We start from the raw sequence: 14,557 nt of genomic DNA on the forward strand, positions 1-14,557 counted from the left end.
GGACTGCAGATGCAGGAGATCAGAGCTTAAAAATGTGTTGCTGGAAAAGTGCAGCAGGTCAGGCAGCATCAAAGAAACAGGAGAATCGACGTTTCAGGAAGAAGGGCTTATTCTCCTGTTCCTTTGATGCTGCCTGACCTGCTGCACTTTTCCAGTAACACATTTTTACCTGAGAGATTGCAGCAATTTCCATGTCTAAGTCAGGTACCTACTATTGTTTTTGCAACACGTTAATACTGAGGCTAAATTTCTCTTTTACTCTACCAAACATATTATTGCAACTGGTAACCTGAGTCCGGACAAATTAGTATAGGTATACATAAAGCAAACACTTATTTTGGAACATTTGCTGCTGTACCTGTGGCACAAGGAACTGAACTGTGCGAGAAGTTCCCCCATCCCAGGATGCCATTTCCATCATAAAACCTGAAGGAACAATAAAAAGCAAAAAGTTTGATTTTTTTTTAAAATCAGAGTTTTATCAGTTTGAACTTTTTACCTCCTCATCTAACCTTTCAATTTTCAAGATAATCTATATTCAAAATGTTACTCAAATGTTCCTCTTTATTCTTGCTGTAAATTTCCAGCAATTTTGTTTTCATAGTAAATAATGCTGTATCAGCAGTGACATTTTTTTTAAAACATTAAATTGCTTGTTCAGGAAATTTCTAATGATGATCCCAAACTGCTTGTCCGAGTGGATAATTCATAATTTATTCATTTTTTTCTTGCTACCAAACCTTTTCTCATGCTGCCAAGTATTTCCCCAAGACTTTATGGATATGTGTCCCAAGAAACAAGTATGAAAGCACAGATGTAGAGCAAGTATTCATCTTTTCTAAATGTTGGACTTTAGTAACATCTGTAGTTGTCCATGTCATTCCTTTTTAAAATCTTGCAATCACAGCCACTCACTACTAAAGCATAAACTTTCCAAATACAAATTGAAGTTTAGATTAGATCTTGAAGAATTTATAAGAGAATCTAGAATTAAGATAACTTTGTGATTTAGAGATGTCGGTGTTGGACTGGGGTGTACAAAGTTAAAGATCACACAACACCAGGTTTTAGTCCAACAGGTTTAATTGGAAACACCAGCTTTTGGAGCACTGCTCCTTCATTAGATGATTGATGGAGCAGTGCTCTGAAAGCTAATGCTTCCAATTAAACCTGTTTGACTATAACCTGGTGTTGTGAGATTTTTAACTTCAGATAATTTCAAGATGGAATTTCTTTTTTTGTTTACTATTATACAAAATTTATGGAATGTTAAACAATTAAAAAAATAAGCACAAACTGGCTTTGAAAATGTAGACCTGGATTTTCCAATGGCCAGATATTTGTTTCTGCAGTCTTAGTGGGAGCTGCGTTTCAGGACCTCATGAAATCCTGACCAAGCAGTCTGAGGGAGTTGCCAATGGAGTGAAGATTCCAACAGGCAATCCCCTTGTGTCAGGTAGCTCTAAAAATATCCATTTAAATCAGTGACTTCAGGAGGGTTCTGCTGTAGTTAATTCCTCGTTAATTATTAAAGTGACCCCCAACTTTACATTCATACCCCAATTACACCTTCCCTCAGCTACTGTTCCCACAGCAACATCACGTCCCCCTCCAATCATCTAGCCTCTGAACCTGACACTCACTTTACCCCATCAGACACAACACTGGGACCTGAACATTCTACACCCTCCCAACAAAACACCTGCCTCTAAGTCTCCACCTCCTCACCCACTTCCATATCTAAACACTCTTCTTATCCTTGCTGGACTCTATACACCTGTCCATTTAGCTGGTACTCTACCACTTTGCATCCTAACTCCAAAATTACCTCAGATATATCATTTCACTGAGAAAGTGGCAGTCTGTGCTGCTGGACGTGTAAGGGGGTTATCATTTGACTTCCACCAACTAGCCTGCATTAAGAGGACCTGTCAGATTTAAGAGAAGGTGTGCAATTTTGAAGGAGCTGTAATTGGAACCTTCTGCAAGAAATGTGGAGATATTTCTTACCAGAAAAAAGAAAGAGCAGAGTGGCAAACTGCCTGATGTTGCAAGTCCTCAGAATATTTGGCCCATGGTTTTTAACTTTATTTAAATATTTAAATAAAGCCAAAATTAACTGATCACTTTCAGGTTTGTTTCATACATAAATGTCACAACAGGATCCATTTAAATTCATGTATTATTAATCAAATCTATTATAAAGAAATCACCAAAAGTGTTTGCATTTACAAGATGAAAACTTAAAAACTAAGCTCTGCAAAATAATCCAGCAATTCAGCTTGACAAGACAAATTCAGTCACTGTGTGTAGAGAGAATTTACAATCCTGGTACATGCTATTAATTACGTTACAAATCAGTGAGTTTAAAGAAAACAAGACTCTTAATTTTACAAATAGAAACTGTGCTCCATGGGTTTTAGCTATGCTGGAAATATGTTTACAGCAAAAGCAAATTTTAAATTTTCACAAACAATTTCTGCCCTGGGGTCAGGCTTTAATAATTTTAATTCAACATTCTACAAATTATTCTTGATTATTATAAGAGAGAGTTGGGCAGTGGGATGCGAATAGTTTACTAGAATGGAGGAAAGAGGACATCTTTATTCAATATCACAACCAGAAAATGAAGTCATGGCTCAGCAGAATAAACCTCTGAGCTTTTGGTAAGCAAAATCTATTTCTATCTAGATACTCTGATAAACTGCCATGATTGATAAATATTAAAACCATTAATTCTCTCCCAAAATTTAACATGTTAAGCAAAGGAAGTTAATTGTAAGCCCTAAAGATTTACTAACCTTTTATACACTTAAAGACAAGCTCTGCTCTTTTCAGGCACCAAGGTATAGTCATCTCCTGTTAAAATACATAAAACATTACTCAAATTTCCACATGACTGATAATATTCACAATGGATTTCAAAAATAAATTGCCATAAACAAACCCATGAACTAATTCCCAGTTGGATCTCAATACGTTTTATGATAAGAAAATAAGTAAATGCAATATCATCTAGCATTTAGTACTTTTCTTGATTTTATCATTTGCAAATTACGTCATAATTTTTATTCCTTTCACATTTTAGTTTGTCTGATCAATCTGCACAGTATCCCTGGCGATCTGAAATGGTTCTTACGGGCTTTATGCATTTTCACTGCAAGTGTTAAACACTTTAAAATCGCTAACACTCTGGCATATTTCCTCAATGGATGAAGCTGCTAAAATAATTTGACTTTTTAGGAAATTCCCAAGAATTTATGAGGTGATCATTGTCAGTTTGTGCAACACTATTCGTGACTGATAGCTGTGGATCTGACAACTAAAGTAAAACATATAATTCAATAACAGAAAACTGAAAACATAACTTTATGCTTTAGCCAAACTACATAACTGTCTACGATATTAAATTGGCCATCTACATTTCTGCAGAAAGTTTGTTTTAATTTAAATTTTACACTGATAAGACACAAAAATCAGTATCTTTTTTCTCAATTCATGTTAAACTAATTGCAATTGAATTTCAATGCTTAAAAAAATAACTTTGTGGTTACACTTTAGTTGTATCCAAAACTTTAAAACAGAATCAATGACTAATACAATTCTTTCATTTAACTATTTGACTATGTATAGAATAAAAGTTGGGAGTTGACAATAATCTTCGAGACTGTAATTTAACAGAATATTTAGATTCGCAAGTGAGAGAAATTGCGCGATTTGTGACACGAGAAAAAAACCAAACCTCACTTGTACAGCTATGAAAAATGTAAATAACAAATAGTGCATACTTTAACTCTCTGAGCCAAACTATCAGATTATTTTTTTCTCCAATATAAGCAGATGGTTTTACAAGGTTGCTTCGTAAAATAACTTCTAATGAATGATGATGTTCTTCTTGAAGTTAGTCATTCAGCACATCAATTTAAACAAAAATAGGTACTTTGACACTGGGTCTCTGGTGCGCAGTGGGAAATGAGGTAAAATAATATGAAACAGATTAAAAAGGTGAAGGAATGTTTTGACATTGTGCAATATTGCTGCTGGATCTGATAACACTTTGCTGGCAGTCCAGCTTTCCAGCATCCAACACATTGATTTAGAATCCACAATAGAATTATTTCTGATTAATTTTTACTGTTTATTCTTAGTTACCAATTAAACTTTAGTTAAAATATAATGAATTAAATACACTTAAGAATGGAAGTGGATGTTTAAAAATTTAATTAGAAGCAACGTCCTGTTCACAATGAAATGCATGAGTTGGTCAGTAAATGAACTCCTATATTGTGAACGCAGTCTCAGATGATTCAATATTGCTGTCAATCAGATCTTGGTTAGAGACATAAAAAAACTGCAGTTACTGGAATCCAAGGTAGACAAGCAGGAGGCTTGTTGTGTTCTTGCAGCCTCTCTCGTCTACCTCATTCAGATCTTGGCCACTACAAAACAACTGACCACATTATCTAAGATGATATAGTATTGGCTGCAAGATTTGTATTGCATCTTTAAAAATACATCTTGCCAATAAATAAGCAGCACTAAATATGGTTATAAAATGTGTAACCCACATCAACGTGATCCCTGCACTGAAATAATAATGAGGAAGAAAAGTAGCAGCATATAAAAGTGGGGAAATGCTTGTCATCATATGAACAGACAGAAGCCTTGAAATTATACTGCAATACTTTCATGACAGCTTTTCACTTTATCTTATTTCATCAGTCGTGTTTATTTGCATTTTATTGCTACTTATAAAGTTTTAGCTTTAACACATACTCTACTTGAGACAGTATGAGTTTAACAAACTTATTGCACAATAAGGAGACTGTATTTTACTTGCAAATGCCTAGAGGCAAGATTCCTATTTGCAATAAGATCCATAATATATGCTTTTTCACTAAGATATTCCTACATCTGTTTTGTTTGAATATTTAGCTATTTACCTCAGACATATCATGCACCAATAAAAGTGGGATAGTTATTGTAGTAATATCATGAGTGCAGCAGACTTTCAGAATGTTCCGCAAGCCCATAATTGCAGGATCACGTGCTGTAATATTGCTTGATCTCACATTGTCGTCCACGCACAAGTGAAAGACAACATGAACTTCAGAAAGATTAGAATGTCTTGTGGTGTAAAATTCTCCTGTAAAGGAAAAAAGTTAAAATCTTACAGTAAAATCGTACTTGTTTAATTATGTGTCTCACAAATCATAAGAAAAAGCACACAGAGTCACAGAGCTGTACAGTATGAAAAGAGCACCTTCGGTCCAAATCGTTCATGCTGACCATTTATCCTAAATAAATCTAGTCCCATTTGCCAACATTTGTCCCATATTCCTCTAAACCCTTCCTATTCATACCCATCCAGATGCCTTCTAAATGTTGTAATTGTACCAGCCTCTATCACTTCCTGTGGCAGCTCATTCCATTCATACAACACACCCTCCATGAAAAAGTTGTCCCTTAGGTCTTTTTTAAAATCTTTCCACTCTCACCTTGTGCACTCTAATTTTAGACTTCCTCACCTTGGGAAAAGACTTTGCCCATATACTTTATTCACACTCCTTGTGATTTTGTAAACCTCCATAAGGTCACCCTTCAGGCGCTGATGCTGGAGGGAAAATAGCCCTAGTCGATTCAGCCAGTTCCTATAGCTCACACACATCTACAGAAATAATTTGGAAAAAATATCTGAACTGACAACAAGACAGACTTTTGGAAAATAGAAATTGGAACAGCAAATTTAGATCTTTGACCATGTTCCAGCATTTGATAAAATTATAGTGAATCTATGATACAGTCCATATGTTTACCTTTGTTCCAGATCCCTGTACTTTTCTTGTAGTTAACAAAAACATAAATTTCAGATGCAAGTGTAAGAACTGATCCAGCATCAATTTCTAATTCCAAAAGTTACATTGCTGATCACCTTTGGCATATAGCAGTGATAGTGGCCACAGTATTCACCGCATGACACAAGTTAATAAGATCAATGCAGTGAAAGTAGGCAAGTCCCCTGGGCTGGATGGGATTTAACCAAGGATTCTCTGGGAAGCTAGGGAGGAGCTAGCAGAGCCGTTGGCTTTGATATTTGAGTCGTCCTTGTCTACAGGTTTAGCACCTAAGGACTGGGGAATTGCAAATGTTGTGCCATTGTTCAAGAAGGGCAGCAGAGATGACTCAGGTAATTATAAACCAGTGAGCCTTACTTCTATTGTAGGAAAGGTTTTGGAAAGGATTATAAGTGATAAGATTTATAATCATCTAGCAAGCAACAATTTGATTTCAGATAGTCAACAGGGTTTCGTCAAGGGCAGGCCATGTCTCTCAAAACCTCAGTTTTTTGATAAGGTGACCAAGCATATAGATGAGGGTAGGGCAGTTGACGTGGTATACATGGACTTCAGTAAAGCTTTTAATAAGGTTCCACGTGGTAGGCTGATGGAGAAAATGCAGAGGCATGGAATAGAGGGTGATTTAGCAGTTTCGATTAGACACTGGTTTTCTGGAAGAAGGCAGCAAGTGGTGGTTGATGGAAAATATTCAGATTGGAGTCCAGTTACTAGTGGTGTGCCACAAGGATCTGTTTTGGGACCACTGCTGTTTGTCATTTTTATAAATGACTTAGACGCAGGCACAGGTGGATGGATTAGTCAATTTGCAGACAACAATAAAGTCGGTGGAGTAGTGGACAGTTTGGAAGAATGTTACAGGTAGCAGGGGGCCTTGGACAAACTGCAGAATTGGGCTGAGAGGTGGCAAGTGGAGTTCAATGCAGCTAAATGTGAGGTGAAGAATAACAGGAAGGCAGAGCACTGGGTCAATGGAAAGATTCTTGGTAGTGTGGATGGGCAGAGGGATCTTGGAGTCCATGTGCATAGATCCCTGAAAATTGCCTCCCAGGTGGATAGTGCTGTGAAGAAGGCATATGGTGTATTAGAGGAGTTGAGTTCCGGAACCGCAATATCATGCTGCAACTATACAAAACGCTGGTGCGGCTACACTTGGAATATTGTGTACAGTTCTGGTCGCCCCATTTACAGGAAGGATGTGGAAGCATTGGAAAAGGTGTAGAGGAGATTTACCAGGATGTTGCCTGGTCTAGAGGGAAGGTCTTATGAGGAAAGGCTGAGAGACTTGGGTCTGTTCTTATTGGAAAGAAGGCAGCCAAGGGGGGGATTTGATAGAGACATACAAGATGATCAGAGGATTAGATAGGGTAGACAGTGAAATACTTTTTCCTAGGATGATGACATCAGCTTGTAAGAGAGGACATAACTACAAATTGAGGGGTGATAGATTTAAGACCGATGTCAGAGGAAAGTTCTTTACACAGAGAGAGGCAAGGGCATGGAATGCCCTACCTGCTAATGTAGTCAACTGCCACATTAGGGAGATTTAAATAATCATTAGATAAGCACATGGTTGATTTTTAGATAGGGTAGGGGGACGGGCTGAGAACAGTTCACAGGTCGGCGCAACATCGAGGGCCAAAGGGTCTGTTCTGCGCTGTATTGTCTGTCGTATGTTCTATAATCTTCTGAAAATAGGTTTGAGGGTTTAAATTATCAGTAGCTGGCCAGAACAAAGAATCCTAGTTTTGCAATTGAGTTGTTCCACAAGCAAGCCTCTTTTTATTTTTCCCAAATTAATATATTGAGAAAATCAGGGAGTGAAAATAATGACAAATCTGACATTATATTTCATGTTCTGAATCTTGCCTAAATTATGGTTTGTTACCTGCAATTTCTGAACAAAGTATGGCTCAAAACCATCATCCTGCAATTCCCCTATTTTGTCAAGATGAAGGTAAAACACATATGGTTAATGCTGCACTATGCCAATTGTCAAAGTTACACATTTCAAATCTCAGTGACAGCTAAGTAGCCCTTTCCCATGATGCACACATCTGTTGTGAAAACAACCAATTACCAGCTAATATAAATGAAGGTTTTTTTTAAGTCAGTATCCCATGTCACTAGGGCGGCACAGTGGCTCAGTGGTTAGCACTGCTACCTCACAGATTTCTGCCTTGGGTGTCTGTCTGTGTGGAGTTTGCACATTCTCCCAGTGTCTGTGTGGGTTTCTTCCGGGTGCTCTGGTTTCCTCCCACAGTCCAAAGATCAGGGAAATTGGTCATGCTAAATTGCCCTTAGTGTTAGGTGCATGAGTCAGGGGTAAATATAGGATAGGGGAATGGGTGTGGGTGTGTTACTCTTCGGAAGGTCGGTGTGGACTTGTTGGGCCAAATGGCCCATTTCCATAATGTAGGGAATCTAATCTAATTTCCCAAGAAAACTTGGAGCAAAATCGGTCTGTTGTTCTGAAGGATGGCCCTGCTTTCACTGCTCTTCACAGAGCAATCATCAGAAAACGTCCCTACTTCTCACCTTGGAATGAAGAGAAGCTCATTGATGAGCTGCTGAAGATGGGCCTAGGACACTACTCTGAGGATTGTCTGCAGAGATTCCCTCGAACTGACATGACCAACCTCCAATATCATGACCATCTTCCTTTGACTCCAACCAGAGAGCTTTCCACTGACTCCAGTTTTGCTACTGTCCCTCAGTGCTACACTTGGTTAAATGCAGATAGGTCTCCTGTAGGATGTTTGGACGTGCATCCAGCACATTGCATTGACCTGTTTGACAGGCTGAGGTCTGTCTTCTTTGTTTGGTTTCCCTCAGTCCTCCAGCTGTCTCCAGGGTATTAACCTCAGCCTTTTCCTTATCCAATGTGTGACAACTTCCAAACTTAGCTTCCCTGAGTTTATTAGTCTGTGTGTAAACTCAATCAGAATTGCTGTACACTGTACTGTCTGTTCCCCAATGAGTCTGAATTTGAAAGGGTATTTTTGAACTCCTTGAAAAGTACCTCATGAAAGTTTTTCAGTGGCCTTAATTTTACGTGCTCAAGTTCATTGATCAAAAGTGACCTGTTTAAGCAATTCATAACCTAGGTATGCCTGGTCAGGTATTTTCTTGAGAATATGGAATTTTTGACTACACACCACTGACACTAACTAGACTAGATTCCCTATAGTGTGGAAACAGGCCCTTCGGCCCAACTAGTCCACACCAACCCTCCGAGGAGTAACCCACCCAGATCCACTCCCTATATTTACCCCTAATGCACCTCACTCTATGGGCAATTTAACATGACCAATTCACCTAACCTGCACATCTTTGGACTGTGGGAGGAAACCGGAGCACCTGGAAGAAACCCACGCAGACGTGGGGAGAACATGCAAACTCCACACAGACAGGCAGGAACCAAACTTGGACTCCTGGCACTGTGAGGTAGCAGTTCTAACCACTGAGCCACTGTGCCACCCCGAGTATAACAGTTAAACAGTGCCTATTTTAGCCTCATACTCAGTGGCATTCTCCTCAGGTAAAAAAAGTAAATTTTGAGAGCTTTATCTGCCAGACTGCTCTGCAACACCAATGCCCAGCTACAGGTCCCAAACAATGGACTAGTCACTTTGATTGCTATGCTACTCTTTCAAAAGAGTTAAAAATTGTGCCTACCTCTTCCTTATCAAACTTTGGGTTTAGACGCAGTAACTTTAATACTTCAACCCTTTGGTTTGAGTTCAGTGTTGTTCCTCACCAGACTTGCTTTCAGAGTCCCTTCTCAGCTTGAACTCAATCTAAATTCTGTTTTCTCTTTTGTTTTCTTTCTTGAAATTCCCTTTATTTGCTCCCGTTTCCTTTTTTTCCCTTTTTCTTTTTCCTGGCATTCATGTTCCTCACAGGTTGTGTCCCAAATTTGTTAGGACCAGGTAAGGTGGAATGACTGGCTCCCTGGTTTTTAATCTTCTCTTGGCCAAGCAGTTACAGTGAGCAAAGGTGTCATTGGATTCGAAGCATTAACTCTGTTTCTCTCCCTACAGATGCTGTCAGACCTGCTGAACTTCTCCAGAACTTTGGTTTTGTTTCAGACTTACAGCACCTGCAGTTTTTTGTTTTAGTCTATTATGAAACAGATTTAATTTTTTTTTTGCATGCAACTATCACATTTCAAATTAGACTTCATTCACCAGATCAAAACAAACAATAGGCAATTCCACAGTTTTCCTTGAGTAAAAGATAGTGGAATTTTATTACTTATTAAACCCAAGGAACATTAAAACAAAATGGGGTATCAGACACACAGTTTTACAGTATCAGACACAGTAATACAGTTTTGAAAAAAGGGTGGGGGCAGTGTGGTATCTATACAGACAGGAAAGTAAAGAAAGTTCCAGTTTTTGGTTTTGAGATATTCCTAAGTTGTGAGAGTGAAACCCATGTCCCATGTAGCTGTTGCTCTCCTCCTTCAGGAGTGGTAGTATGCTTGCAGAAAGCTTTTGATTTTTCAGTGAATGGTAATTTTATCAAAAATTTTTTTTTTCACTGCTGCTGGTTTGAGATTGAAAAAAGAGAGGGAGAGGAGTGTTTTCAGTCCATAATTCATTCTCGCTCTCATTCCTTTATTTCTCAAATGTCATGTTGATAAGCAGTCCTTTTGTAAATTTGGTGTCTGCATCATTGTTTATTCCAAACTGGACAGTTGTAAACAATTTTTCATCTCTCAATATGTGAGGTTATTATGCAAGTGTGAGCAATAACAGGAGATTTTAATTTCTTTTAGTGTCACTAACTGTCAGTTGCTCTAGATTAAAATAATAGTTCTGATGTAGTGAGTTCATATAATTGATGCAAGTTGCTTCAGCTTGTCAGGGCTGATCTGAGCATGCATTTTCGGTCAGTGGTGTCCTTTCTAAAAGTCATTTTTAGTCTATGAAAGTCTCAGGTATTAAATTCAAATTATGAAAGTTGTATATTGATATTTAATTTTCACTATGAACATAACAATCTCTAAATATATTCGAAAAGATTCTGTTCCACTGTGTTTTGAGGAAGAGAATTCTAAAGATTCCAGAGCCAATTCCAGTTGGTTTTAACAACTGCCATGAAATTTTTTTTGCTTTTAGGCATTGGCCATTCACATCAATTTCTAAATTTTCTGCTTAAATTCTTAATTTCAATCTCCGCTCCTCACGTCATCATACATGGACAAGGATCAACATTAAATCTAGGTCAGACTAAAGATTGCACCACATTGCTTTGTATGCCAAAATCTAGCGCACATACAGAAGTAATTGCTGGAAAAGTACAGAGATTTTAACAATGAGTTTAGACTGGTTGTTTAGGAGAAAGTGAGGACCACAGATGCTGGAGAGTCACAGTTGATAGAGTGCGATACTGGAAAAAGCACAGCAAGTCAGACAGCATCGGAGGAGCAAGAGAGTCATTCTTTCAGGCATAACCAAAGAAGTCCCGAAGAACAGTTATGACCGAAATGTTGACTCTCTTGGTCCTCGGATGCTGCCTGACCTGCTGTGCATTTTCCAGCACAATTCTTTTCCCCCCTAGATATCCTGTGGAAATTGTTCATTTGAGTGAACTCGTACAACTTAATTGGTTATGCATAACACTTAGAATTTTGCTAATACACAAAATTATAACAGATTTGATGAATAAACTATGATGTTAAATAAAAATGGTGGCAACTTGACTAATTAGGTGGATACTTATATAATTTGCTGCTGGCAGCTAACTCTGGTCAGGTGACTGGCAACATTCAAAGGCATAACTTCAAATTAATTGGTCACAGATTGATAGGTCAGATCTTAAGGAAAAAGGAAAGTGTATTCAATATAAATTATTTTCCTACCTGCAGTAGTATTACAAAAAAACAGAAGAGCATCATTCACTTTTGACTATCGAATAGTTTGATTGTTGTACAATGTCCATGGTTATAACAGCTACTAAGTAGCTACAACAGGATCAGCAATTCCAAATGAACTGGTGGATTAAAAAGAAAGTCCACTGGCACTTAAATCCTTGCTATTTGCACTGCTAACGAACGGAATGATTCAAGGATTGCATTGTAACAACTTACCACTATCTCTGGATTGGAGAACCTGAGTCACTAAATCTAAAAACTACAGTTGCCAAGAGCAGCATAGATTCTGAGGTAATAACACAGTTATTATTTTTATCACATCTCTCTCTCACATCAGACGTGGAGTGTTAAAATTGAATATAAAAGATTACTACACTTACTCCATATTTACAATTTGCAATTCCACTAACCTGGTAAAATATTTGATGGATTTCTTTCTGCAATCTTTGACTTATCTTCACTTCCCCCATTTCCATTTGGTAACTCTTAGCAGAAAATAGATTCTGGCATTAAATTATTTTACTACTCACAGAAGTGTTTTTTTTAAAATTTACTTTCTATATAAGACAAGGTTTATAAGCATCAGACGACACATATTCAAACAATTGCTGTAAGTTCTACAAGTGAAAACATTGCAATTGTAATTTAAAAAAGAATTAGATGAGTCCACATAAAATAGGTTAAGCAGGTCAGAACCAGCATCGGCAACCTGATATTAGCAGAAAATTCTTCAGATCAAAATATTGTTGGTGACATTTTGATGGGGGTATGGGTGGGACAGAATACTTCAAAACATTTGCAAGACTAAAGTACTAATTACAAGGAACCACAAAATTTCTTTGAGTGCAGAAATATTTCACGTCACAATAACAAATTACGTCAGAAAAAAAAGAAAGTAGAACTTAAAGGCAAATCTAAAGTTTGGGGAATAAAAGGTCCCTTAACATTGAGATACTGTTTGACACACTTCATTCCTTTGAGAAACGAACCATAGTCAAATTAGAAACACAATAAAAGTGCTTAAATGATAAAGAGCACTTCTAAATTTACCAGCTCTTTCCTTCGTCTTCTTGTTACGCTGAGCACTTGCATAAAGTACAACTTGCTGGACAATCTCAAGTTGTTGTTCTACTCTCGGAAAATGGAAATCCGTACACTCTTGGCAAACTGTTGCAAAATCTAACATAGTTAAAAAAAACAAAAACAACTGAAAAATGTTATTTATTTTCCCAAGATCGGTACTAACATCCACCAATCCCGCATAATTTGCCTACTGATGTAACAAGTCTACAGCAGATGCCACATCCCCAGCTCTGCATTCATCCCTGGAACATTTGGACAACAAGGACACCTATGTCAGGTCACCAGCTCCACCTTCAACACCATTATCTTTAAGATGTTCTTTAAATCTAACTCTTTCAACCATGCTTCTAGCCATCTGCCATTAAAACTCCTTGCGTGGTTTTTGAATAGTTTACTTGATAACACTCCTGTCAAACATTTTGGGACATTTTGTTCCATCAAATACATGATATGAATACAAGTTATTATGGGTGTATCTCTTACAATTGCAGAGTCATGAAACTGACAACCTGAAAACTTATCGGTCTTATGCTCTTAGCAGCCACCAGGTCAAACTTTTGGGAAACCTGTCCTGGACATTGTTACCTTAAGCACCCACTATAGGAAGTGCATATTCCCAAGTATGTTTATACATTTATTAATAAGTTTACAATAAACTTGTTTTTTTTTGTGTTAACTGAGTCAAAAAGCAAGTAAACCAAAGTAATCTTGCCAATTGTTAGAAATAAGAAACATGGAAGTTTGCAAATTGCTTTGTAGTACCTCGTTTGATGCCGCTATAGGAATTGATTCGATTATCGACAAGTAAGACAACGCCAGAGAGAGAGGTGGAGTACAGCGAAAGGGCAGTTTGTAGCCTTTGAAGTTTAACTCCACTTTGTTGATTCCGCTTATGTTTACAGAAATCAAGAACGTCAGCTCGCATTAGCCGTAGGTTATGCATAGTTTTCAACTGGGCACCTGTAAAAGGTGCAAGTACAGTTATTTTAGTGGCCAGGCTAAACAGATAAATAGCTTTCAATATCAAAATGTCACCAAACTTCAGATTAAATAAACGGTGAAATAATACCCTACCTAGGTGTATCGTAAAGCTTTCTTCCAACAGAGGTCGTTCTTCAATCATTCGTTCATTTGCTACAGTGGACTGACTTTGTTTTACTTTGATTTCCTCACTTCCAAAGGCAAGAAGGAAATAACAATTTGAAAATATTAACTGCACTTAAAATCAAATTGAATTTCTGCTATTTATTTTCTCCTCACATTGGTTGTTAAATGGAAAAATAGTCCAGTTTTCTTTACTTACGATTTTAACCAAATTACTCAAGCACTGTGACAAACAATTAGAAAGTATGTGAAAAGGTACTGATAAATAAAGCCACAATTTTCAAAACATGTGCAATTCATGTGTTTCGGTTAGAAGGGTCAAAATGCATGTTATACTCAAAACGAAATGAACTTTTGCATGTTACAAAGTCTGGGGCATGCACAACCATTGTACTGTGCCAGTTACAATGGTTAATGAAGCAGAGAGAAAAGGAAGCAATGTACAAAATGCCCAGGGAGAAAACAAAATGACGTTTGGCTGAAATTCTTCTCCCAATAATCTGAAAGCGAGCCAGTCTGTTTTCAATCTTGGCATCAACAATCAATCCTGAAATTGGCTTCCGACCTCATAATTGTGCCATTTCTCTTTCTAACCTCGATAAAGTCACTTTACTTCTTAGCTCATCTGCCACTG

The 14,557-nt window shown here is 37.6% G+C and overlaps 1 protein-coding gene across 8 annotated transcripts in view; it reads right to left on the reverse strand.

The window, feature by feature from the left end:
* ferry3 (FERRY endosomal RAB5 effector complex subunit 3) overlaps positions 1-14,557 on the reverse strand; it is a 67,773-nt gene that overhangs the window by 29,482 nt on the left and 23,734 nt on the right. For all 8 annotated transcript variants that reach the window (XM_072562539.1, XM_072562536.1, XM_072562538.1 and 5 more), the window contains 7 exons: positions 13,894-13,991; positions 13,582-13,779; positions 12,787-12,915; positions 12,147-12,221; positions 4,944-5,146; positions 2,802-2,859; positions 359-426 (listed from right to left, as the gene is read on the reverse strand). In XM_072562539.1, the coding sequence (XP_072418640.1) occupies positions 359-426; positions 2,802-2,859; positions 4,944-5,146; positions 12,147-12,221; positions 12,787-12,915; positions 13,582-13,779; positions 13,894-13,991 (829 nt within the window). The remainder of the gene's footprint in view (positions 1-358; positions 427-2,801; positions 2,860-4,943; positions 5,147-12,146; positions 12,222-12,786; positions 12,916-13,581; positions 13,780-13,893; positions 13,992-14,557) is intronic.

The sequence above is a fragment of the Chiloscyllium punctatum genome, chromosome 44 (assembly GCF_047496795.1).
Source record: "Chiloscyllium punctatum isolate Juve2018m chromosome 44, sChiPun1.3, whole genome shotgun sequence".
Taxonomy (NCBI): domain Eukaryota; kingdom Metazoa; phylum Chordata; class Chondrichthyes; order Orectolobiformes; family Hemiscylliidae; genus Chiloscyllium; species Chiloscyllium punctatum.